This window comes from Oncorhynchus mykiss, chromosome 12 (genome assembly GCF_013265735.2).
Source record: "Oncorhynchus mykiss isolate Arlee chromosome 12, USDA_OmykA_1.1, whole genome shotgun sequence".
In the NCBI taxonomy this organism is placed as follows: Eukaryota; Metazoa; Chordata; class Actinopteri; order Salmoniformes; family Salmonidae; genus Oncorhynchus; species Oncorhynchus mykiss.
Window position 1 is genome coordinate 78,678,003 of NC_048576.1, and position 27,312 is coordinate 78,705,314.

A 27,312-nucleotide genomic window follows, 5' to 3' on the forward strand; every position below is an offset into this window, starting at 1 on the left:
ACCTTAGCAGCTTCTGTCTATGAAAACCTATTATTGTGTACCTTAGCAGCTTCTGTCTATGAAAACCTATTATTGTGTACCTTAGCAGCTTCTGTCTATGAAAACCTATTATTGTGTACCTTAGCAGCTTCTGTCTATGAACACCTATTATTGTGTACCTTAGCAGCTTCTGTCTATGAAAACCTATTATTGTGTACCTTAGCAGCTTCTGTCTATGAACACCTATTATTGTGTACCTTAGCAGCTTCTGTCTATGAAAACCTATTATTGTGTACCTTAGCAGCTTCTGTCTATGAAAACCTATTACAGTGTACCTTAGCAGCTTCTGTCTATGAAAACCTATTACAGTGTACCTTAGCAGCTTCTGTCTATGAAAACCTACTATTGTGTACCTTAGCAGCTTCTGTCTATCAAATCCTATTATTGTGTACCTTAGCAGCTTCTATCTATCAAAACCTACTATTGTGTACCTTAGCAGCTTCTGTCTATGAAAACCTATTATTGTGTACCTCAGCAGCTTCTATCTATCAAAACCTATTATTGTGTACCTTAGCAGCTTCTATCTATCAAAACCTATTATTGTGTACCTTAGCAGCTTCTATCTATCAAAACCTATTATTGTGTATCTTAGCAGCTTCTGTCTATGAAAGCCTAATATTGTGTACCTTAGCAGCCTCTGTCTATGAAAACCTATTATTGTGTACCTCAGCAGCTTCTATCTATCAAAACCTATTATTGTGTACCTTAGCAGCTTCTGTCTATGAAAACCTATTATTGTGTACCTTAGCAGCTTCTGTCTATGAACACCTATTATTGTGTACCTTAGCAGCTTCTGTCTATGAAAACCTATTATTGTGTACCTTAGCAGCTTCTGTCTATGAAAACCTATTACAGTGTACCTTAGCAGCTTCTGTCTATGAAAACCTATTACAGTGTACCTTAGCAGCTTCTGTCTATGAAAACCTACTATTGTGTACCTTAGCAGCTTCTGTCTATCAAATCCTATTATTGTGTACCTTAGCAGCTTCTATCTATCAAAACCTACTATTGTGTACCTTAGCAGCTTCTGTCTATGAAAACCTATTATTGTGTACCTCAGCAGCTTCTATCTATCAAAACCTATTATTGTGTACCTTAGCAGCTTCTATCTATCAAAACCTATTATTGTGTACCTTAGCAGCTTCTATCTATCAAAACCTATTATTGTGTATCTTAGCAGCTTCTGTCTATGAAAGCCTAATATTGTGTACCTTAGCAGCTTCTGTCTATGAAAACCTACTATTGTGTACCTTAGCAGCTTCTGTCTATGAAAACCTATTATTGTGTACCTTAGCAGCTTCTGTCTATGAAAACCTATTATTGTGTACCTTAGCAGCTTCTGTCTATGAAAACCTACTATTGTGTACCTTAGCAGCTTCTGTCTATGAAAACCTACTATTGTGTACCTCAGCAGCTTCTGTCTATGAAAACCTATTATTGTGTACCTTAGCAGCTTCTGTCTATGAAAACCTACTATTGTGTACCTTAGCAGCTTCTGTCTATGAACACCTATTATTGTGTACCTTAGCAGGGCCTCCCTTCCTCCTTTTTTACAAAATAATGTGAAGGGTTGAACTTGTCATCTTAAATGAATGTGAGCTGACTGTCAATGCCTTTGAAGCCAGAGCTTGGGTATAATGCCATTCTCCACACCATGACCGTACCAGGCCTGCCAGAGAGCCCTATCGTGTCAGTCTGATTCAGGGCTCATAGGACTGCATGAAAATGGTTTCCATAGCAGCAGGGATGTAGATTGCTCTCTGTCATAGTAGGGATGGCCCTGGGTGACCTCAAGAATGGCTGCCTCCTCTCTGTCTTTCTGTCTCTTCTCTGTGATTTATTGCCTTAACCCAATGACATACTCCTCTCTCTCTCCTCTCTGACTAGTCCTGCAGGTGCAGGAGCACAAGTGGTCAGGCTGGTCACAGACATGTTGATTTTCATGGGTGTCTGGATGAAATCTGGGAATTGTGACAATCGGTTTCATTTATCTCTCCTCCAGTTTTCAGGTCTCATATCATTAGTTATCATATTTTATATAAAACATTTTCACTAGGTTACAAAAAGCCAGAGGGAGGATAGAGGATACATTGTGGAAAGGTGAGATCATTCAACTTTGTGAGTAACTTCTGCCCATAGTTACCTTGCTATAGATTAGAATAGTAGAGTAGATTCTTAGCAATTGGATTCATAGAATGGGCCAAAGCAGGCTAGTCTAACAGGTGCAAACTCTTCACTGATCCTAGTCAGTGAAGAGGTCCTAGTCCTACCAGTCACACTGCAGCTAAGAGACTTGATCTCGATAAGAGACTTGGTTTGAGTGTCCTCCCATTCAGACCATTGAGTGCTGCTGTTAATAAACTCAGCAAAAAAAAAAAAGTCCTCTCACTGTCAACTGCGTTTATTACAATGATGTGAAGTTATTACTACAATCTGTGAAGTTATTTGAATTTTTACGAATTATCTTTGAAAGACATGGTCCTGAAAAAGGGACGTTTCTTTTTTTGCTGAGTTTATGTCTGCTCAGCTGCTGACGGCAAGGGGAACTGGCCATGGTGCTGAAAGTAAAAAAGTAGGCCACAGCGTCAACGGATGTGAAAAAATCTGGTATGTAAATTTAAGGTAAATTACACTGTCCAAAGACTAAACATGTATTTGTTTTATTGAATAGCTTGTGTGCTTTTAAATGAAAACTGTAGGAACTAGGCTATCTATGATGTTGGCTTTCTATTATTGAGACTAATTCACTGCTATTTTGATTTAGGCTTCTGTGCAGAGCTGACTGGGACATTTTTTATGAAAACAGGAGTCATTTGTCCTGCAATACTGAAACTTTTGATTGTATGTATCACTCGTTAGATGGCGCTGCACTGAAGACAGATCTAGGCTACTTGCACAATCTGGAAATACACAGCCAGAAAGCGAATGGAGCCTAGCACACGTTGTGTGCTCACTGGTGAGCAATGGACTTTTATGCTCGATAACTCTGCTACCCTTTTCCCAACTTGAAACACATACACGTTTACCATGTTAACAATGAGAGGAGTGAACAAATTTACTTGTGTTTTTCCAACAGAACGGCTAGGACTCCGGAGTCAGGGTTAATTTACGGACTAATTTAAACTCAGCGGAAGCAAACTATTGTATGCAGCTGGGCAAGCGGAGTGTATTCCGTCCGAACTTTACTAAACCAAGCACGTGCAGTATTGGTTATCCGATTCCGAAGTCGATGTATCGATATTTTTAAAGCTCTATTCATTCATAGTTACTATTTATGTTTGCGCTTAGGACACTTTGTGAAATATACACAATGTTGTGGGCTCTTTGCGTTTTCTCCTTCTCCGGAAAATGAGTGCTGTGAACACAGACTATTCAACTATGGTGAGAAGATGTCTTCTGACGTTCAAACCATTCAGGTAAGCATTTACATGTAGGCTACTGTTCTCGTGGTCTCGATGTACAGGCAGTGTTCTCTCTCTCTGTGTAGCCTAAGTCTCAAATTGAGTTGAAAAAAATGAGTTCACATGAAAATGGGAACGTCATGAGTAGACTACAACAAACTCACAGTGGTCAGGTTGCCTTGACAGAAGTACACACCTGTGATGTCATAGAAGTGTGAAAATGGATCTGTCGTGTCAGAAATATGTTATGACATCCTCATAAAAGCAAGGAGTTGGCTAACTGCATGACGGATCAAGGTGCATTGCAGATAGTGCACAACAAGACTGAATATGAACTACATATTTCTACAGTAGTTTGCATGTATTTTCCCCTGTACACAGAATGACATGCATGTACCTATACAGAAGGCCTATGCACTTGACACTTGAGTCAATATAGATCAGTGCATTGTTTCAGAGCTCTTGGGCATACTCTGATCACTATGGTAAACCTGAACTCTGCCAGCACTCTAAAGGCAGTTAGGCTTGTGCCTAGTGTCTACTGTGAGTGAATTCATTGGTGTGTAGAATGTGTTCAGTGGCATGCAAACACACAAAGATCAGATCAGCTGACAGTAGGTGATATCAACTATTTTTCTGTATTTCTGAACACACTGGTTTTAGCGTTCATGAGCACAACACTCAGCTCTTCACCATTAGCCCAAATATTGGACAGTGATGGAGTATGACATCGCTCTTAGGCAGTAAGAGTGTAATATATCCTCTGAATTAAATGAAGCTCTCTTTTAAAGGGCTACCCTTACAGCACAGGATGAGAAGAAAGAAAGCAATATCATAACCTGTGTTAAATGAGCAGCAAGTGATGAGGAGCTGTGGTGTGTGATATGTATATCTAGCTCTCCATCCAGCAGCTCTCCTCTGGAGGAATGGACCGGAATGGTTTCAAATATTTCAACATTTGCATGAGCATTTCTCAGTGGATCACTTTTCTCATGCAAGGATGTCATCTACAGTTTGAAAGGCATCTGTTATGAGCATTCATTTCCACCCACCGTTCAGAACATTTGAAAATGTCTACAGGGATTGTGGTTGCAGTCACATATGCAACTGTAATCCTTAATGTTATCATTTTTCAGTTGACTTTACATGCATTGTGTTGTACACAAGACCCATGTACTGTATGTAATATGCCATTATCCTTTGTCCACAACCAGATCCCCAGCATTGCCGTAGGTAGATTAGTTAAGAATGATGATTAGAGATGGATGAATTATCAATCAGTCTTGATAATTGGATTCTCTGCACTCTGTTAAATGGCACGAAATGCAGTGATGGGATCAAAACACTAAGTGAAACCTAAGTGGACTAAAAAAAACAAAGTAAAATCATTTGTTTTCATGATGCCGTCAGCTCCCATTTGCCGAGCTATACGAGGTGCACCTGACTACCCCATGAAAAGAATTGCAACGCATTAGACCAATGGCCATCGAATTCAAACTTGTCATCTTTAAGTTTGTTTGTTATTTTGCATCATCTTCTTGTGCCCCATTCCTTTTGTACTGTACAGCTCTTTTGCTTTCATTTTGACAGTTGACCCCCCCTCTTCTCTTCTCCCCTGCCTTAACTCCCTCGTTTTTCTCTTATTGTTCCCCCTGAGTTCTAACCCTGAGTCTTGCTCTCTGTCTCCTGGCTGCCCTGGTCACTGTCCCTGCAGGATCTTTGTGGCGGGGATCGGCTTCTTCAGCCTGTGCTTCCTAATGACCTCCCTGGGGGGACAGTTCTCGGCCAAGCGACCCGGAGACACTCCCTTCACCATGCGGGCCGAAGGTAAGCTCCAGAATACAGACATTACAGCGTCTCTCTCTCGGTAAAGCCTGGCAGCCTCTGACTACATACGTTCTCTGCACACAATAAACATGGAAGAACACGCTCAGTGCAGCAGAAGCCCTTGATTGCAGGCAGCCGGCTGACAGACCTCATCAGTCTGCTGCTCACCAGGTGGGGGTTAGGGGGCTTGGGTCTTGTTACTCTCCCCTCACCTCCCTGTAGTCTTGCTAAGATGTCACCCCCTCCAGGTCTTTAGAATTCACCCTGGTCAGTGTTCCGTGCTCTGGGAAAGCAGGCTCTTAATTTTCGGAGCACGTTATCTGTGTTTGTTCTATGTGCCCCTGCATTTATATCACAGTGCACAGATCATTTAGTAGAGTCAATGTTAGCTTGGGCTCTGTTGCCTCTCAGCTTTATTACAGCCTGACACTCTGACACTGTCTCATCCTCATTGGTCAATGTGGGCATTAGCAGGTGACACAACCACCCAACAGAACAATAGAAAGTCATGAGAACTTTGTTTTACAGATGATTTGCTTTATGGTTTGTTCAGCAGTGATGCATGCTTGTAGACTAAAATGCTGCTGCAGTGCAGTGATAATACACAGTACAGTAGGAATCTCTAGTGACCGTTTGTTTGTCTGTGTGAAAGCCTGATCTAAAGCAGAATCCCTCTCTGTCCTCCAAACTGTGGTTAAAATCCATAAGTGATGGATAATCTTCATACAATGTAATCCTCCGTGCTGCACGCCAACCCCAGCAGAGATAGGGAGAGGGACGTGGGCAGGGAGAGGAAGGCTGGAACGCTGCCTGATAAATTAACCACTCACAGGCTGCAGTCTAGGGAAGGCATTTGGCCCTCAGCTCATTAAAAACTGCCTGTTACCCAACCAGGGAAAGCCAGGCTAAGTAAACCCTGAGCCTGTGTGTGTGTAATGAATGGGCAGGATGGAGGTCATTGTTCATTGGAGCAGCACCAAGATAGTAGACACCAGGTCAGCTACTTCTGGCCCCAGGAGTGACACAGAGAGCCTGTTGACTGTGCAATCTGCTTTAGTGATGAGGGTCTTTTAGTGCACCCGCGCGCACACACAATTTGTGTTTTGCAAGCGGGAGTAAAAAGGCTTGGGGCCAAGTAAATGGGGGATCGTTTTACGTATTAGACCAACTGAGCATAGAAATATATCCCAGATTGACTGTGATGGTAATAAGCCTTTTAGTAGAGCTCATGAATGGACCAATAGTTGATAGAGGAGGAGTTTAGATCTACAGTCGTGGCCAAAAGTTTTGAGAATGACACAAATATTAGTTTCCACAAAGTTTGCTGCTTCAGTGTCTTTAGATATTTTTGTCAGATGTTACTATGGAATACTGAAGTATAATTACAAGCATTTCATAAGTGTCAAAGGCTTTTATTGACAATTACATGAAGTTGATGCAAAGAGTCAATATTTGCAGTGTTAACCCTTCTTTTTCAAGACCTCTGCAATCCTTCCTGGCATGCTGTCAATTAACTTCTGGGCCACATCCTGACTGATGGCAGGCCATTCTTGCATAATCAATGCTTGGAGTTTGTGGGTTTTTGTTTGTCCACCCGCCTCTTGTGGATTTACCACAAGTTCTCAATGGGATTAAGGTCTGGGGAGTTTCCTGGCCATGGACCCAAAATATCTGTATGTTTTGTTCCCCGAGCCACTTAGTTATCACTTTTGCCTTGTGGCTAGGTGCTCCATCGTGCTGGAAAAGGCATTGTTCGTCACCAAACTGTTCTTGGATGGTTGGGAGAAGTTGCTCTCGGAGGATGTTTTGGTACCATTCTTTATTCATGGCTGTGTTCTTATGCAAAATTGTGAGTGAGCCCACTCCCTTGGCTGAGAAGCAACCCCACACATGAATGGGCTCAGGATACTTTACTGTTGGCATGACACAGGACTGATGGTAGTGCTCACCTTGTCTTCTCCGGACAAGCTTTTTTCCGGATGCCCCAAACAATCGGAAAGGGAATTCATCAGAGAAAATGACTACCCCAGTCCTCAGCAGTCCAATCCCTGTACCTTTAGCAGAATATCAGTCTGTCCCTGATGTTTTTCCTGGAGAGAAGTGGCTTCTTTGCTGCCCTTGTTGACACCAGGCCATCCTCCAAAAGTCTTTGCCTCACTGTGCGTGCAGATGCACTCACACCTGCCTGCTGCCATTCCTGAGCAAGCTCTTTACTGGTGGTGCCCCGATCCCGCAGCTGAATCAACTTTAGGAGACGGTCCTGGCGCTTGCTGGACTTTCTTGGGCGCCCTGAAGCCTTCTTCACAACAATTGAACTGCTCTCCTTGAAGTTCTTGATGATCTGATAAATGGTTGATTGGCAGCAATATCCTTGCCTGTGAAGCCCTTTTTGTGCAAAGCAACGATGACGGCACGTGTTTCCTTGCAGGTAACCATGATTGACAGAGGAAGAACAATGATTCCAAGCACCACCCTCCTTTTGAAGTTTCCAGTCTGTTATTTGAACTCAATCAGTATGACAGAGTAATCTCCAGCCTTGTCCTTGTCAACACTCACACCTGTGTTAACGAGAGAATCACTGACATGATGTCAGCTGGTCCTTTTGTGGCAGGGCTGAAATGCAGTGTAAATGGTTTTAGGGGATTCAGTTAATTTGCATGGCAAAGAGGGACTCACTTACAACCACAAGATAAAGCCTCAACGAAACTGTTAGGACAGTCCACTATTTTTCTGTTCATTATAGACAATACAGTCATTAGAGGCAGCCGGAGCCTATCATAACATGTTGTCCATAATGTTATTTCAGAGAAGTCTAAATAAAATTTGAGTAGATACGGTATACTACTATACAATAAATGATGCTGCTGTAGGCTAGTGGGAGGGCAACAAATCAATGAATCGTTTGTAGATTCTTCCCAGATCCTGTCTGTATAGTATCCAACTATGCAAGCTTTGATGCTATTTACATTGGATGATCTGTTTGTCTAGGGCTTTATGGGCTTGTTGTGTGGACAGGGAGATAATTAGCAGGCATACCGGCTCTGTTGTAGGATTCTCCCTGGTTGGATTAGTGACCACACTGGGGATATACACAATGTTATACAGAATTGATACGCAACAATGAAATAGAATAGATTCCTAAGGTTTCATACAGACCGTGTTTGAATCTTGCATTTCAGTTACCTCCACTTATTGATATGTCTCAATTCAGACCTGTCTGATTCAACATCAATGCCAATCAATATATTGTAGCCTATTCTCAGTGACTGCTGTTGCTCATTTCTTATTGATAGTACAATATTGTACCATTTGCTTTTTCTGTCCCGTTGCTTCACCTGGCTACACCCAGTAGGCCACTGAAATAATGTGTCTGTATAAACTTTTGCCCCATTATTGGTGCAGGTTAACATTTTTGGGGATGAATCTTGTCCGTGACGCAGAACTGAGTGATATCCACTAGATGTGCCAGCTGCAAAGTCAACATTAGCTATATTGTAAAAATGAATGAAAACAAAATGTAGGTTAGTGTTAGGCATTAGGCTTAGCAGTGTGGTTGGGGTTGTATGACTTTGTGGCTGGGCCAGCTAGTGACCACTGAGCAGAGCTGCCTCCAGCACATGAGTCATCCCAATAAATGCTCTCCTGCATTATGCAGGTGGTCTTTCATGGAACGTGAAACTAATGATGTGGTGGGGGACTATTTCCTGGAAAGGACGAAGGCGTAAAAGAGGGAAACGTTAGAGAGGATCAATCTTAAAGGCTGCAGAGGTGTTCCAGGGGCTTCTAATTATGTCTTTGAAGCTCTCCCTCACGGATACCCATTTTTCCATAGGGGCTATTAACGTGGCCCTGCCTGGTTGTTGGGTAGATGGAGGAAGGGTAAAGTTCATGAGCTCCAAGATTCCCTTGGCAGGCTGATGCTGTTTAAATGGTTGATATACAGTAGTTTGGATGTAAACATTTTGTCTGTCCCCCCTGTACTGCTGAGAGATGAGAGGCAGAAGTTCCATTGTGCTGTTCCACAGACTCAATCTGAGTAGCTATTCTATCAGACTAGCAATACGCACTCAATCAGAGCTAGGTTACAGTACTGTAGCATCCTTTAAGGAACCACCCATTATGAAGCTGTCACTGTAACAGTGTGTTTGTGTACTAGGCCTAAGGTGTTCTCTCAGCAAAATGCCACTGATGGATTTTGTTACACATCTAATTAACAGGAGGAGTCTGGCGCTAATATGGGGCCAGGGAAGTAGACTGGCTCACACACGTATTAGGCCCGGAGGCCAAGTGAGGGGTAATAACTCATGAACTGTCACCACATATGTTGTTTTCCCCTACATCTTGTAACCCATAGTAGGTCATGTATTGTGTCAGAAAACATAGTGGTTGGGCAGGAGCCACTAAGGTGAGGATGAAACAGAGAGAGCTCATGAACTATTTTGCAGGATGTACACGAGTGAAAATCTAATTTGAACTCCATTCAATGTCATGGCTATCTTGTCACAATGTGTTCAACGAAATGCTAATAATGCAGTTAAATCCATAAAAGTGCAAGGACTTCCACTGCAGCTATGTTCAGTGACGCTTTCATGACAACGATAAACCATGTATTGTGTAGCTCAGCAGTCATCACTACCTAAAGTAGAGCAATTAACTGAAGTGAAGACATGGCTTTTTACTGTACAGGTCTCTAAAAAAAAACATCAATTGCCTCAGTGAAAGTAAAATGGCACGCTTGAAACAGAGGGCGGTCTTCTCAGAAGTGGTTTTGAAAAAAAGGGAAGAATTGGCCTTTGTTACAGCATGCATGTGTAGTCCCCACGGACAGAGAGACACTGCAGGAGGTCCAGCAGGCTGTGTAGTCCCCACGGACAGAGAGACACTGCAGGAGGTCCAGCAGGCTGTGTAGTCCCCACGGACAGAGAGACACTGCAGGAGGTCCAGCAGGCTGTGTAGTCCCCATGGACAGAGAGACACTGCAGGAGGTCCAGCAGGCTGTACTGAGGTGAGCTGCTGTGACTAAAGAAGACATGAGCTTCCATCAGGGTGGCCAGACAGAGACGGATGCTTTTCTGTTGGATTTTGAAAAGCTCACGACAGCCATGTTGTACATATCTTTCTCACTCTATTTTCCATGATAGACAGTGACATTTTGCGGAAGGAAAATACCATGTTTCTACGGGTAGGGAGGCTGCACAAATGTTTTTGATACCTAGCAGATCTGATGGCATCCACCAGGGTAAGAAGGCATGCGGTTCTGCAGAGGAGAGAGGAGAGAAACCTCAAAGATTCTTCATCTTGAGCAGCTGAAAGGATTTAGTCATCTTGACTCTGTGTTGATTGATCGAACCTTCATCCAGTGAAAACACTGTCACAGTCATTAAGGGATTTTCCTTGTGCTCTCACAAACATTATTTCGAGAAGAGAAACTAATATGTAAAATTACAGTGCAAACCTTTTTAAAGTTGTATAACTAACTGGAAGTCAATCTGGATAAGAGCGCCTGCTAAATGACTAAAATGTCAAATTTAAATGATGAATTAGTTCTCTGGAGTGTTCAAGTATACAAAGAACACCTTCCTAATATTGAGTTGCATCCCTTTTGCCTTCTAAACAGCCTCAATTTGTTGGGGCATGGACTCTACAAGGTGTTGAAATCATTCCACAGGGATGCTGGCCAATGTTGACTCCAATGCTTCCCAAGTGTCAAGTTGGCTGGATGTCCTTTGGGTGGTGGACCATTCTTGCTACACACAGGGGAAACTGTTAAGCGTGAAAACCCAGCAGCGTTGCAGTTCTTGACACACTCAAACCAGTGCGCCTGGCACCCACTACCATACCCCGTTCAAAGGCACTTAAATCTTTTGTTTAGCCCATTCACCCTCTGAATGGCAAACATGAATGCCTAATGCTGAACACAGTAGTCAGTATGTATTGTATTGTTTGAAGGAGTGTGTGTTTGTGTGTGTGTGAGAGAGAACTGGATGTGTGTACATTACATTGAATCAGAAACCTATCAGAGGTCCTTGTGCAGAGTCCCTGACTCAGCGGTTCCCCTCTTTGTGTTGTTGGTGGGGTCCGATTTCTTATTTACCCTGTAAATACCGGGGCACACGTTCTATCATAACATAAGAATGGTGGGGGTGGGAGGTCAAATGTGAACTGAATGCTGAATGTAAACATTGTTAGTATCTACATCAAAGCTCCCCATCTAGTTCCACCTTATGTCTGCCATTCATACCAATGAAGAAGACTGGCTTTCAACTTGCTTGTGGTTCTCCTAAAATGTGTTTTGGGTTTGTTTGTGTCTGTGTATATTGTCTGTAGGGAGAGGGAGGCTTAATAGGAGGAAGAGGCAGGTTTTTAATTGAAGCTGTGGAGAAGCATAGACAGATACATTAGTTCAGATAGTTTCCTCTTTCTGGGCTGTCAGGTGCAATGAGAGAGAGGATAAGTGACAGAGGTTGTCGGCTCTAATAGGTTCTGGTTCTGTCAGCTCCCCCATGGCTGCCGGGTACACTAGAGCAACTCAATCTCAATCAGTCCTCCTGTTAATGAATATTCGTATGAGGAGTGAGAGCAGCAGGGATAGGGGGAGTGTGAATCTACCAATCTAGCAGGTGAGAGGGGAAGTGGGGAGGGTCTGACACCCCAAGGGTCCTCAACCAGGAAAACAACACACACACACGTACACACACACACAGGACTCTCGAGTTATATGTACCAACATTTCTCAGTTGTACACAATCTTGTACAAAACCGTATGAAAAACTGAAGGCTAATTGTCAATAGGGATATGCATAAATATAATGTTTTATGCGGAAACCACCAACAATTCAATACAGTATGGTATGTGCAGGGTCAGGTATGTGTGTCTGCCTATGCATGTTATAGCCAAGACATTGAATAGATTTAATCAATATTGGTCTCTTTTTTGCTACTGTAGGTAGCATTAGTTGGCTGTACCTATGCTAAAACCTATATTTTTCATCTTATAGCTTGTTCTCTCCTTTTTAAATAGTGAGCCAACATGCCTTCAGCACTTTTATTTCCCTGACTGATCAAAACTAATTTTCTCATGCTCTCTCTTGTCTCTCTGCAGCAGACCAGAGGAGGCTGGTGGGAGGAGCTATAGGAGGACCGGCTCATTGTAAAGACTAGGATGGAATTATTGGAATGGTATCAAACACATAAAACATATGGAAACCACATGTTGGACTCTGTTCCATCCCAGCCATTACAATGAGCCCGTCCTCCTGAAGCTACTCCCACCAGCCTCCTCTGCAGCAGACATATAATGGGCATTATGTTTGGAACATCAAATCGCAATAAAATCACAAGTATTAAATCACAATTGTGGTGGTTATTTCTTTATTATCAAATGAGGAGAGACAAACTTATCACACAAGTCAGAGTTCTACTTAGTCTTTATTCACTTATTAATAAGGAAAGCAGGTCACACACACACACAAGTGAATGATGTGAGTGATCTGCAATAACGATGCCTGGTCGACGAACCACCCCTAGATGATTTGTTGAGAGCCCCGACACAAAGATGAATGTGGAAGTAGAGACACTGGGGTGCAAAGGAGCAAGATAAATAAATAAATAAATAAATAAATAAATAAATAAATAAAACTGTATGGGGATGAGGTAGGTAGATAGATGGGCTGTTTACAGATGGGCTATGTACAGGTGCAGTGATCTGTGAGCTGCTCTGACAGCTGGTGGTCAAAGCTAGTGAGGGAGATATGAGTCTCCAGTTTCAGAGATTTTTGCAGTTCGTTCCAGTCATTGGCAGCAGAGAACTGGAAGGAAAGACAACCAAAGGAGGAATTGAATTGGCTTTGGGGGTGACCAGTGAGATATACCTGCTGGAGCGCGTGCTACGAATGGGTGCTACTATGGTGACCAGTGAGCTGAGATAAGGCGGGGCTTTACCTAGCAGAGACTTGTAGATGACATGGAGCCAGTGGGTTTGGCGACGAGTATGAAACGAGGGCCAACCAACGAGAGCATACAGGTCGCAATGGTGGGTAGTGTATGGGGCTTTGGTGACAAAACGGATGGCACTGTGATAGACTGCATCCAGTTTGTTGAGTAGAGTGTTGGAGGCTATTTTATAGATGACATCGCCGAAGACAAGGATCAGTAGGATGGTCAGTTTTACGACTGTATGTTTGGCAGCATGAGTGAAGAATGCTTTGTTGCGATATAGGAAAACAATTCTAGATTTAATTTTGGATTGGAGATGCTTAATGTGAGTCTGGAAGGAGAGTTTACTGTCTAACCAGACACCTACAGTGCCTTGCGAAAGTATTCGGCCCCCTTGAACTTTGCGACCTTTTGCCACATTTCAGGCTTCAAACATTAAGATATAAAACTGTATTTTTTTTGTGAAGAATCAACAACAAGTGGGACACAATCATGAAGTGGAACGACATTTATTGGATATTTCAAACTTTTTTAACAAATCAAAAACTGAAAAATTGGGCGTGCAAAATTATTCAGCCCCTTTACTTTCAGTGCAGCAAACTCTCTCCAGAAGTTCAGTGAGGATCTCTGAATGATCCAATGTTGACCTAAATGACTAATGATGATAAATACAATCCACCTGTGTGTAATCAAGTCTCCGTATAAATGCACCTGCACTGTGATAGTCTCAGAGGTCCGTTAAAAGCGCAGAGAGCATCATGAAGAACAAGGAACACACCAGGCAGGTCCGAGATACTGTTGTGAAGAAGTTTAAAGCCGGATTTGGATACAAAAAGATTTCCCAAGCTTTAAACATCCCAAGGAGCACTGTGCAAGCGATAATATTGAAATGGAAGGAGTATCAGACCACTGCAAATCTACCAAGACCTGGCCGTCCCTCTAAACTTTCAGCTCATACAAGGAGAAGACTGATCAGAGATGCAGCCAAGAGGCCCATGATCACTCTGGATGAACTGCAGAGATCTACAGCTGAGGTGGGAGACTCTGTCCATAGGACAACAATCAGTCGTATATTGCACAAATCTGGCCTTTATGGAAGAGTGGCAAGAAGAAAGCCATTTCTTAAAGATATCCATAAAAAGTGTCGTTTAAAGTTTGCCACAAGCCACCTGGGAGACACACCAAACATGTGGAAGAAGGTGCTCTGGTCAGATGAAACCAAAATTGAACTTTTTGGCAACAATGCAAAACGTTATGTTTGGCGTAAAAGCAACACAGCTGAACACACCATCCCCACTGGCAAACATGGTGGTGGCAGCATCATGGTTTGGGCCTGCTTTTCTTCAGCAGGGACAGGGAAGATGGTTAAAATTGATGGGAAGATGGATGTAGCCAAATACAGGACCATTCTGGAAGAAAACCTGATGGAGTCTGCAAAAGACTTGAGACTGGGACGGAGATTTGTCTTCCAACAAGACAATGATCCAAAACATAAAGCAAAATCTACAATGGAATGGTTCAAAAATAAACATATCCAGCTGTTAGAATGGCCAAGTCAAAGTCCAGACCTGAATCCAATCGAGAATCTGTGGAAAGAACTGAAAACTGCTGTTCACAAATGCTCTCCATCCAACCTCACTGAGCTCGAGCTGTTTTGCAAGGAGGAATGGGAAAAAATTTCAGTCTCTCGATGTGCAAAACTGATAGAGACATACCCCAAGCGACTTACAGCTGTAATCACAGCAAAAGGTGGCGCTACAAAGTATTAACTTAAGGGGGCTGAATAATTTTGCACGCCCAATTTTTCAGTTTTTGATTTGTTAAAAAAGTTTGAAATATCCAATAAATGTCGTTCCACTTCATGATTGTGTCCCACTTGTTGTTGATTCAGTTTTATATCTTTATGTTTGAAGCCTGAAATGTGGCAAAAGGTCGCAAAGTTCAAGGGGGCCGAATACTTTCGCAAGGCACTGTAGATATTTGTAGTTGTCCACGTATTCTAAGTCAGAGCCGTCCAGAGTAGTGATGTTGGACGGACAAGCAGATGTGGGCAGTGATCGGTTGAATAGCATGCATTTAGTTTTACTTGCGTTTAAGAGTAGTTGGAGGCCACGGAAGGAGAGTTGTATGGCATTGAAGCACGTCTGGAGGTTAGTTAACACAGTGTCCAAAGAGGGGCCAGAAGTATACAGAATGGTGTCGTCTGCGTAGAGGTGTACCAGAGAATCACCAGCAGCAAGAGCAACATCATTGTTGTATACAGAGAAGAGAGTCTGCCCGAGGGTTGAAACCTGTGGCACCCCCATAGACTGCCAGAGGTCCGGACAACAGGCCCTCCGATTTGACACACTGAACTCTATCAGAGAAGTAGTTGGTAAACCAGGCGAGGCAATCATTTGAGAAACCAAGGCTGTCGAGTCTGCCAATAAGAATGTGGTGATTGACAGAGTCGAAAGCCTTGGCCAGGTCGATGAATACGGCTGCACAGTAATGTCTCTAATCGATGGCGGTTATGATGTCATTTAGGACCTTAAGCGTGGCTGAGGTGCACCCATGACCAGCTCTGAAACCAGATTGCATAGCGGAGAAGGTACGGTGGGATTCGAAGGAGAAAGGAGAAATGGTGGGGGCTTTGGCGGGTTGCTGTGGAGGGTGCCCCGGGCAGTTGGCCGGGGTAGGGGTAGCCAGGTGGAAAGCATGTCCAGCCGTAGAGAAATGCTTATTGAAATTCTCAATTATAGTGGATTTATCGGTGGTGACAGTGTTTCCTAGCCTCAGTGCAGTGGGCAGCTGGGAGGAGGTGCTCTTATTCTCCATGGACTTTAGTGTCCCAGAACGTTTTTGAGTTAGTACTACAGTATGCAAATTTCAGTTTGAAAAAGCTAGCCTTAGCTTTCCCAACTGCCTGTGTATATTTGTTCCTAACTTCCCTGAAAAGTTGCATATCACAGGGGCTATTTGATGCTAATGCAGAACGCCACAGGATGTTTTTGTGCTGGTCAAGGGCCGACAGGTCTGGAGTGAACCAAGGACTATATCTATTCCTAGTTCTACATTTTTTTGAGGGGCATGCTTATTTAAGATGGTGAGGAAGGCACTTTTAAAGAATAGCCAGGCATCATCTCCTGACGGGATGAGGTCAATGTCATTCCAGGATACCCTGGCCAGGTCAATTAGAAAGGCCTGCTCGCAGAAGTGTTTTACGGAGCGTTTGACAGTGATGAGGGGTGGTCGTTTGGTCGCAGACCCATTACGGATGCAGGCAATGAGGCAGTGATCGCTGAGATCTTGATTGAAAACAGCAGAGGTGTATTTGGAGGGCGAGTTAGTTAGGATGACATCTATGAGGGTGCCCGTGGTTACGGATTTGGAGTTGTACCTGGTAGGTTCATTGATAATTTGTGTGAGATTGAGAGCATCAAGCTTGGATTGTAGGATGGCCGGGGTGATAAGCATGTTCCAGTTTAGGTCACCTAGTAGCACGAGCTCAGAAGATAGATGGGGGGAAATCAATTCACATATGGTATCGAGGGCACAGCTGGGGGCAGAGGGAGTCTTAGCGGCAACAGTGAGAGACTTGTTTCTGGAAAGGTGAATTTTTAGAAGTAGAAGCTCGAATTGTTTGGGTACAGACTTGGATAGTAATACAGAACTCTGCAGGCTATCTTTGCAGTAGATTGCAACACCGCCCCCTTTGGCAGTTCAATCTTGGCGGAAAATAGTTAGCGATGGATATTTCAGCATTTTTGGTGGTTTTACTAATCCAGGATTCAGACATGGCTAAGACTTCCGGGTTGGCAGAGTGTGCTAAAGCAGTGAGTAAAACAAACTTAGGGAGTAGGCTTCTAATTTTAACATGCATGAAACCAAGGCTTTTACGGTTACAGAAGTCAACAAATGAGAGCACCTGTGGAGTGAGAGTGGAGCTAGGCACTGCAGGACCTGGATTAACCTCTACATCACCAGAGGAACAGAGGAGAAGTAGGATAAGGGTACGGCTATACGAACTGGCCGTCTAGCACGTTCGGAACAGAGAGTAAAAGGAGCAGGTTTATGGGCACGATAGCATAGATTCAAGGCATAGTGAAGGTAGGATGTGAGTACATTGGAGGTAAACCTAGGCATTGAGTAATGATGGGAGAGATATAGTCTCTAGAGACATTTAAACCAGGTGATGTCATCGCATATGTAGGAGGTGGGACAACATGGTTGGTTAAGGCATATTGAGCAGGGCTAGAGGCTCTACAGTAATTTTTTTTATTTTACCTTTATTAATCTAGGCAAGTCAGTTAAGAACAAATTCTTATTTTCAATGACGGCCTAGGAACAGTGGGTTAACTGCCTGTTCAGGGGCAGAACGACAGATTTCTACCTCTAACCACTAGGCTACCCTGCCGCAACCACTAACCAAGATAGTAATGGACGAGGCATATTGATATTAGAGAGAGGCATGCGTAGCCAAGTGAACATATAACAGTGAGTGGTTGGGCTGACTGGGAACACGGCGATTCAGACAGTTTACAGGCCGATGCTAACAGTTAAACAAGCTAGCAGTTAGCAGACCAGGGCTGGCAAGCTATCAGTTAGCAGACCGGGTTAGCAAGCAAGCAGTTAGCAGATGCTAGCAGTTAGCAGACCAGAGCAGGCAAGCTAGCAGTTTGTAGACCAGGGCTAGCAAGTTAGCCTTTGGGGGACGTCGCGATGGGGGCATATTTGTTTTTGCCTCTTCGTGCGGTGACGTTGATAGACCAGTCGTGGAGTTAGTAGGGTTCCAAGTAGCTCTAGGTAGCTAGCAGGTTAGCAGAATAGGCCTTCAGCGGGCGTCGCGCCTGAGGGGCCTGTAGGAATCCTCGGGCAGATTATGTCGGTATTCCAGTCGTAGAGGATCAGTTGAGTTCAGTGCCCCGTACCGGCAGTAGAAGGGGTGGTAGCACAGGAGCCCTGGCCGGGCTAGCTTCAGGCTAATTGGTGCTTGCTCCGGGATGGAAATGCTAGCCAGGAGTGGTCACCCGGGATTGCAGTTAGCTAGTTGCGAAGATCCAGATGAAAATATTCAGAGTTTGCGGTAGGAATCCGGGGATATGGAGAGAAATAGGTCCGTTATGCTCTGCTTTGAGTCACGTTGTTCGAACTGGCGAGAGCTTTCCGGGCTAAAGGTTAGCTGATGACCGCTAGCAATGGTTTCCTAACTGATAGCTTGTAGGTAGTTAGCTGGCTAGCTTCAGTTGAGGAATTCAGATCCAGATCCAAATAGAAAGATTTTGGTTAGGTTTATCACCTAAGGCATCATAAATCTACTGTCAGCACTAAGCCCCAGAGGCCCACTCTCAGTTCACAGACACAATAGAGTTCTAAGAACTCTATTCTGTTGCATAAAACAACCATTTGATGCAATAACAGTATTATAACAATCTTGTAATTTTGCTCTCACACAGTATATATACTGTAGAATCGTGATAATTACAATACATGTCTTATTGGCACCTAAGTATGGTGATAATATCATACCATGAAGTCCCTGGCAGTTCCCAACCCTAAACTAGCACTTTCTTTTTCTCATCCTACTCTCTCTCTCCTCAGCAGCAGTCCTTTTTCCTCTACTCCCCCCTCACCTGGCATCTCATCACACACGACAGACAGACACACACACACACACACACACTTAGCCATCTAGTACACATACTTTGCAGGTATTGATTTCGTCTCACGATTAAGTCATGAATTTACTTAATCAGTCCAAACATATACCCGCGGTTTAAAGAACAAATTAGTGATTTTCACAAGGCTAATAAAACCATCATCCGGATGTTGGAGCGAGTGTGTCTGCAGGATTAGCGCAGTGTGATGAGACACAAGACAGAGCCATCCCTCTGTGATGCTGCTGGAGTGTCAGCCCAAGTCCACACCCACCGCAGGAGGCTGAGGAAAGGATGCCCACAGACAGCCACAGTAGCAAAGGCAACACAGAGGTTGACATTAGGCAAAGCATGGCTTGGCAAACGCAAGCATTAAACTGTATCATGTTTGTGTGTCTGAAGCCTTACTGGATTACAGCGTACTGTATGCATACACAGGGCATGGATGATGCTTTACTGTTGTCTACTCCACAATGGTGGCCGTGTTTTTCTATCTTTTGCCAATTTTCCATTGATGAGCATTACTGCCCAAAAACTAGGAGGATGACTGCTCATGATTGTTATGTTAGCTCGCAATGACGCATAGCATGCCTCATGCTCTTGTAGTTTCCTGCAGTCAAATGACCAAATCGCCCTCTAGTGGCTTCACAAGTGGAATGTTATTAATATTTGCATAATTCCATAATTAATAAACATTATTAAAAAAAAAATGTTGCTATATTTCAGTCTGCTGTATATAAAGTGTAATATTGGGATGTAAACTCAAAATGTTATACATCTCAACTCTACATCTGACATGGTACATACAGGTGTCTTCTTTTTTTTAAGCCCATAACCATCTGTGTGAGGTGTATACTTTTGTTTCAAAGTATATTTGTTTAAGACTACCAAGAAACACTCTGTGTGACCCTGATTTAGCCCACTGCAGTAAAAGGTTAATATTATTTTCAGAAAGAAGAAGTACACAGGCTCTTACAATGCTTCGCAGAGAGGGACATGTTCTTTTCTGAAAAGGTCTAGATGAAACGCTAAATAATAACTTATGTGGGAGTGCCCTTTGGCAAGGCTTTCATCTATCTGAACACTTGTATTTCAATCTAAATTACATGCGGCTCAGATTCAGATCTAACAGTGTCCAGGCAGTAAGAGCTCTCGGCTAAATTAATCTTAGCTGGAGTGATCAATAAACCAAGTTGGAATTTGATTAGTACTATGACGTTATATTACCAACCAGGGCAATATTCACTGCACACCATTGAGTCATACATGCCTTATTAACCTACTGGGAGCCCCTCTGGTTCCTGAACTTATTATCTGTCCTCACCTCAGAGGCTCTGATGACGGGCTGCAGGAAACCGTTGTAGTTCAGACGCCAGACTCTCAGGACCTATAACGTTAATATGTGTCCCTACTAAAAGTCAATGAGAGAGCAGACAATTAGTAACTGTTCATGCAAAGCTGCTCGGGAAGGTACTACACTGATCTAATTAATTCTTCCTATGAACAGATGTTTCTCATCCTAGCTGGCAAGAAACATAACACAGTGTTATGAGAAAAAGTGGTGAATGTAAGCAAATTATTTTTCCCGTTTCTAACAACCCATTATACAGCGAGCCATAAAAAACTAAAATAAAGTGAAAGTCTGTTTGCTGTCCATCTACGTGACCAGTCCCATTTGGGGCGAGCTATTTCAAACCAGTGGTGGAGGCACAGTGACTGTGAAATGAGACTAGCCGACCAGTGCACCGCTCTCAGCTTGCTACGGTATGGCTATCTAATTAGAATTTGTTCATAAAATCGATTGTGTTGTGGCACTTACGAAATGGAGTCGTTAAAGGAGATTAGTTCTTGTTAAATGGGCCCTTTATTAACCAGTAGATGAGGAATGACATGGCAACGGCCCACATTAGCACACAGATACTATCGGCAAACCGGCTGCTGAAACCACTAACAGTGCAGGACTTGGTGAAAACACATTAGCTCGTTCACCTCCAGGGGAGGCTAGTCGCTGGAGCAATAAATAGAGGTAGCTGATGAACAATAGATTGCGAACATATATAAAATCATTCAAAAATGTACTGTGTGGGAGGGGTGTTCGTTTCTATAATGATTTATGGGCGGAACGTGTGAGAAACGTCGTTATTGTGAAGCTACGTTCCAGTTCCACCTAGACTCATAGCCCAGGTGCAGTGTTTAGCCTCAATGCGGCAGGGAGAGCCTCCCTGGAACGTGGCACCTGCTTTATAGCCTCGACTCTGGTTGAGAGACCGTCTCTGTACGCCTCATGCTCCCCTGTTGAACAAATGCATCAATAGAATTACTCTTGATATTGAAAATTATGAATGACTTCTACGTAGTAATTTTTTCCTATTGTTGAATTATTTCAATCCCCAGCATTACTGTAGGGCCAGGAAAATAAGGGAGATGTTCTTTGAAGTGTTTCTGTACATTACAGATCTCCCTCCATCTCCTTTGAGGCATGTTGTTGCCAAACTGGTCCAGTCTGGGAATTTCATTTAAATTGATGTGCATTCTATGCATGTACAGTTGAAGTCGGAAGTTTACATACACTTAGGTTGGAGTCATTAATACTCGTTTTTCAACCACTCCACAAATGTTGGTTTGTGAAACTATAGTTTTAGCAAGTTGTTTAGGACATCTACTTTGTACATGACAAGTAATTTTTCCAACAATTGTTTACAGATTATTTCACTAACAATTCACTATCACAATTACAGTGGGTCAGAAGTTTACTTACACTAAGTTGACTGTGCCTTTAAACAGCTTGGAAAATTTCAGAAAATGATGTCCTGGCTTTAGAAGCTTCTGATAGGTTAATTGATATAATTTGAATCAATTTGAGGTGTACCTGTGGATGTATTTCAAGGCCTACCTTCAAACTCAGTGCCTCTTTGTTTGACATCATGGGAAAATCAAATGAACTCAGACAAAATTGTAGACCTCCACAAGTCTGGTTCATCCTTCGGAGCAATTTCCAAACGCCTGAAGGTACCACGTTCATCTGTACAAACAATAGTACGCAAGTATAAACACCATGGGACCACGCAGCCGTCATACCGCTCAGGAAGGAGACTCGTTCTGTCTCCTAGAGATAAATGTACTTTGGTGCAAAAAGTGCAAATCAATCCCAGAACAAGAGCAAAAGACCTTGTGAAGGTGCTGGAGGAAACGGGTACAAAAGTATCTATATCCACAGTAAAATGAGTCCTATATCGACATAATCTGAAAAGCCACTCAGCAAGGAAGAAGCCACTGCTCCAAAACCGCCATTAAAAGCAAGACTACGGTTTGCAACTGCACATGGGGACAAAGATCATACTTTATGGAGAAATGTCCTCTGGTCTGATGAAACAAAAATATAACGGTTTGGCCATAATGACCATCGTTATGTTTGGAGGAAAAAGTGGGAGGCTTGCAAGCCAAAGAACACACCATCCCAACTGTGAAGTACCGGGGTGGCTGCATCATGTTGTGGGGGTGCTTTGCTGCAGGAGGGACTGGTGCACTTCACAAAATAGATGGCATCATGAGGAAGTAAAATGATGTGGATATATTGAAGCAACATCCCAAGACATCAGTCAGGAAGTTAAAGCTTGGTCGCAAATGGGTCTTCCAAATGGACAATGACCCCAAGCATACTTCCAAAGTTGTGGCAAAATGGCTGAAGGACAACAAAGTCAAGGTATTGGAGTGGCCATCACAAAGCCTTGACCTCAATCTTATAGCAAATGTGTGGGCAGAACTGAAAAAGTGTGTGCGAGCAAGGAGGCCTACAAACCTGACTCAGTTACATCAGCTCTGTCAGGAGGAATGGGCCAAAATTCACCCAACTTATTTTGGGAAGCTTGTGGAAGCAAGGCTACCCGAAACGTTTGACCCAATTTAAACAATTTAAAGGCAATGCTACCAAATACGAATTGAGTGTATGTAATCTTCTAACCCACTGGGAATGCGATGAAAGAAATAAAAGCTGAAAAAATAATTATCTCTACTATTATTCTGACATTTCACATTCTTAAAATAAAGTGGTGATCCTAACTGACCTAAGACAGGGGATTTTTTTCTCGGATTAAATGTCAGGAATTGTGAAAAACGGAGTTTAAATGTATTTGGCTGAGGTATATGTAAACTTCCGACTTCAACTGTATGAACAGCCCCTGCTGTCAGCTTTAGTGAATGAAGAGAAGCCTATCTAGCCTGTTTTATTTATTCACTCTAGACCGGTATGGAAGATGTAACCATGACAGAATGAAAGGAAGACATTTTAGACAAAAGCGTGTCTGTATATTTACACACATGTCACACGGGCACACTTGTGCACACACACACACACACACACACACAGTAGATCTCCAGTGCAGGAAGATCAATTCCATTCTAATCAGTCCCCCCCCCCCCCCCCCCCCCCCTGATTAAGTGTTTACTCCTGAGTTTGTTTTGTTGTGTGGTTTAATTTATGGTCAGTTTAGTTTTTTCTGGCGAAGGTGACTTTCTCGTAGACGGTGACAAATGAAGTCTGACAGTGAAAGTCTGCACACAATGCATTTTTAAGAGCCTAATATGCTTGATGAATGACCACATAAAGGTTAAGCTCTATTTCATTCACACCATAATCACAACATTTTGGGGCTGTTGTCGGTCAGTGTCAGTGTTCTTAACGACTCAGACTGTCAGACATGGGTAAGGATAAGGCTGTTATTTAGTTTTGTATCTAGACTTCTGGTACAATCACCTAAAAGGAACACTCCTCTTTCAACAGCTTGTTAACCAGATGCTGTACTATTCTCATCGACGCTCATCGAAATGGGTAGACCAAGGCGCAGCGTGATTTGGGTTCATCATAATTTATTTGAATGTGAACCAGCAACAAAAACAATAAAGAGAAACAAACAAATGAGCGTACAGCCTTGTAGGGCTCAAAAGCAACAATACAAAAACAAGATCCCACAAACAACAGGTGGGAAAAGGCTACCTAAATATGATCCCCAATCAGAGACAACGATAGAGATATCTATTTGGGGATCATACCAGGCCAACATAGAAATACAATAACTAGACTACACATAGAAATAATGAACTAGAACACCCCCCAGTCACGCCCTGACCTATTCCACAATAGAAAATAAAGGCTTTCTATGGTCAGGACGTGACATCTCATTTAACTGCAGAGCTGGTTATATTGATTCAACATTCTGTTTGACTTGGGTGTGCTTTTCAGTTAATACAGTGAGGGGAAAAATTATTTGGACATCCTTGGAGAGCTCTTTGGTCTTGGCCATGGTGGAGAGTTTGGAATCTGATTGATTGATTGATTGCTTCTTTGGACAGGTGTCTTTTATACAGGTAACAAACTAAGATTAGGAGCACTCCCTTTAAGAGTGTGCTCCTAATCTCAGCTCGTTACCTGTATTAAAGACACCTGGGAGCCAGAAATCTTTCTGACTGAGAGGGGTCAAATACTGATTTCCCTCAGTAAAATGCAAATCAATTTATAACATTTTTGACATGTGTTTTTCTGGATTTTTGTTGTAATTCTGTCTCTCACTGTTCAAATAAACCTACCATTAACATTATTGACTGGTATGTTGTGTGTGTGTGTGTGTGTGTGTGTGTGTGTTTGTGTGTGTGTGTGTGTGTGTATGCATATATGTGTGTGTGTGTATATATATATATATATATATAATGGCAGTCAGGCTACCTTATATATATATATATATATATATATATAAAAATGAATAGGGAACACTTAAACAACACAATGTAACTCCAAGTCAATCACACTTCTGTGAAATCAAACTGTCCACTTAGGAAGCAACACTGATTGACAATACATTTCACATGCTGTTGTGCAAATGGAATAGACAACGAGTGGAAATTATAGGCAATTAGCAAGACACCCCCAATAAAGGAGTGGTTCTGCAGGTGGGGACCACAGACCACTTCTCAGTTCCTATGCTTCCTGGCTGATGTTTTGGTCACTTTTGAATGCTGGCGGTGCTTTCACTCTAGTGGTAGCATGAGACGGAGTCTACAACCCACACAAGTGACTCAGGTAGTGCAGCTCTTCCAGGATGGCACATCAATGCGAGCTGTGGCAAGAAGGTTTACTGTGTCTGTCAGCGTAGTGTCCAGAGCATGGAGGCGCTACCAGGAGACAGGCCAGTACATCAGGAGACATGGAGGAGGGCATCAACCCAGCAGCAGGACCGCTACCTCCGCCTTTGTGCAAGGAGGAGCACTGCCAGAGCCCTGCAAAATGACCTCCAGCAGGCCACAAATGTGCATGTGTCTGCTCAAACGGTCAGAAACAGACTCCATGAGGGTGGTATGAGGGCCCGACGTCCACAGGTGGGGGTTGTGCTTACAGCCCAACACCGTGCAGGACGTTTGTGGCATTTGCCAGAGAACACCAAGATTGGCAAATTCGCCACTGGTGCCCTGTGCTCTTCACAGATGAAAGCAGGTTTACACTGAGCACGTGACAGACATGACAGAGTCTGGAGACGCTGTGGAGAACGTTCTGCTGCCTGCAACATCCTCCAGCATGACCGGTTTGGCGGTGGGTCAGTCATGGTGTGGGGTGGCATTTCTTTGGGGGGGCCGCACAGCCCTCCATGTGCTCGCCAGAGGTAGCCTGACTGCCATTAGGTACCGAGATGAGATCCTCACACCCCTTGTGAGACCATATGCTGGTGCGGTTGGCCCTGGGTTCCTCCTAATGCAAGACCTCATGCGGCTGGAGTGTGTCAGCAGTTCCTGCAAGAGGAAGGCATTGATGCTATGGACTGGTCCGCCCGTTCCCCAGACCTGAATCCAATTGAGCACATCTGGGACATCATGTCTCGCTCCATCCACCAACACCACGTTGCACCACAGACTGTCCAGGAGTTGGCGGATGCTTTAGTCCAGGTCTGGGAGGAGATCCCTCAGGAGACCATCCGCCACCTCATCAGGAGCATGCCCAGGTGTTGTAGGGAGGTCATACAGGCACGTGGAGGCCACACACACTACTGAGCTTCATTTTGACTTGTTTTAAGGACATTACATCAAAGTTGGATCAGCCTGTAGTGTGGTTTTCCACTTTAATTTTGAGTGTGACTCCAAATCCAGACCTCCGTGGGTTGATTAATTTGATTTCCATTGATGATTTTGTTGTCAGCACATTCAACTATGTAATGAAAAAAGTATTCAATAAGAATATTTCATTCATTCAGATCTAGGATGTGTTATTTTAGTGTTCCCTTTATATATATTTATTTATATATATATATATATATATACCAACAAAAACCAACAATACCAACAAAAAAAACGTATTTTTCTTAATCTTTTATTTTAATTGTATTTTTATTTATTTATTTATTATTATTATATATTTTAACTTCCTTTTTTTATTTTCTTTTTTTAAGCCTGTCACATCTGTGAATGTGTTTTGTTGGTTGATTGAAAAACAAGAGAACTTAATAAAACTTTAAATTGAAAAACATTTTTATAGACTGATCATTTCTTTGTCAGTGGGCAAACGTACAAAATCAGCAGGGGATCAAATACTTTTTTCCCTCACTGTAAAATCTCCATTGTGGAGTTAGAGCAGAGTAATTAGGTAAACATAAGGGAGAGCATGGCTGTAACATGTGAGTGTGGTGTGGTGGAGAACTGAGTTGACCCTGGTCTAATAGCTACGGGCTCTTTCATTGACCAGGTGAGGGCTAACAGCATCATTCTGGTTCCCTTGCGCTCTCTGGGTCATGGGTAATTGGAGCCGAGAAAGAAGGGAAAAGCAAAAATGTTAGCCTAATTTGTTCCCTTCCTGTTGGTCCCAGTGTTCTCTGCCTCAGTAATGAAGGTCAAATGAAGGTGTTTTTTATTTATTTTAATCCCAGCCCCCGTCCCCTTCAGGAGGCCTTTTGATAGGCCGTCATCGCAAATAAGAATCTGTTCTTACTGACTTGCCTAGTTAAGTAAAGGTTAAATAAATACAATAGAGAAACTCCTGCATGTTGTTTTGTCAAGGTGCACCGAAAATACCTGGGGCCTGGCTGAGATATTCATGGAACATCTGTCTGCAATACATTGCATTCATAATTCAATCTTAATTCAATCTTGAGTGAATCTGTATTGTGACGCAGCCTTTGAAAAGGCATTGAGCTTAATTTTTATAATATTTTTATTTCACCTTTATTTAACCAGGTAGGCTAGTTGAGAACAAGTTCTCATTTACAACTGCGATCTGGCCAAGATAAAGCAAAGCAGTTTGACACATACAACAACACAGAGTTACACATGGAATAAACAAACAAACATACAGTCAATAATACAGTAGAAAAAGTCTATATACAGTGTGTGCAAATGAGGTAAGATAAGGGAGGTAAGGCAATAAATAGGCCATACTTGCGAAGTAATTACAATATAGCAAGTAAACACTGGAGTGATAGATGTGCAGAAGATGAATG

General features: G+C 42.9%; 1 protein-coding gene across 3 annotated transcripts in view; it reads left to right on the top strand.

Annotated features, from left to right (window-relative positions):
* Positions 1–2,873: 2,873 nt before the first annotated feature.
* LOC110538520 (alpha-1,6-mannosylglycoprotein 6-beta-N-acetylglucosaminyltransferase B) overlaps positions 2,874–27,312 on the top strand; it is an 88,845-nt gene continuing 64,406 nt past the window's right edge. Inside the window, exons 1-2 of one of the 3 annotated variants that reach the window (XM_021625389.2) lie at positions 2,874–2,995; positions 5,155–5,267. In XM_021625389.2, coding sequence (XP_021481064.2) covers positions 5,198–5,267 — 70 coding nt within the window. In that variant the 5' untranslated portion in view covers positions 2,874–2,995; positions 5,155–5,197. Of the gene's footprint in view, positions 3,456–5,154; positions 5,268–27,312 lie in introns of all 3 variants that reach the window. The other 2 variants (XM_036938602.1, XM_021625388.2) reach the window with 2 other exon arrangements.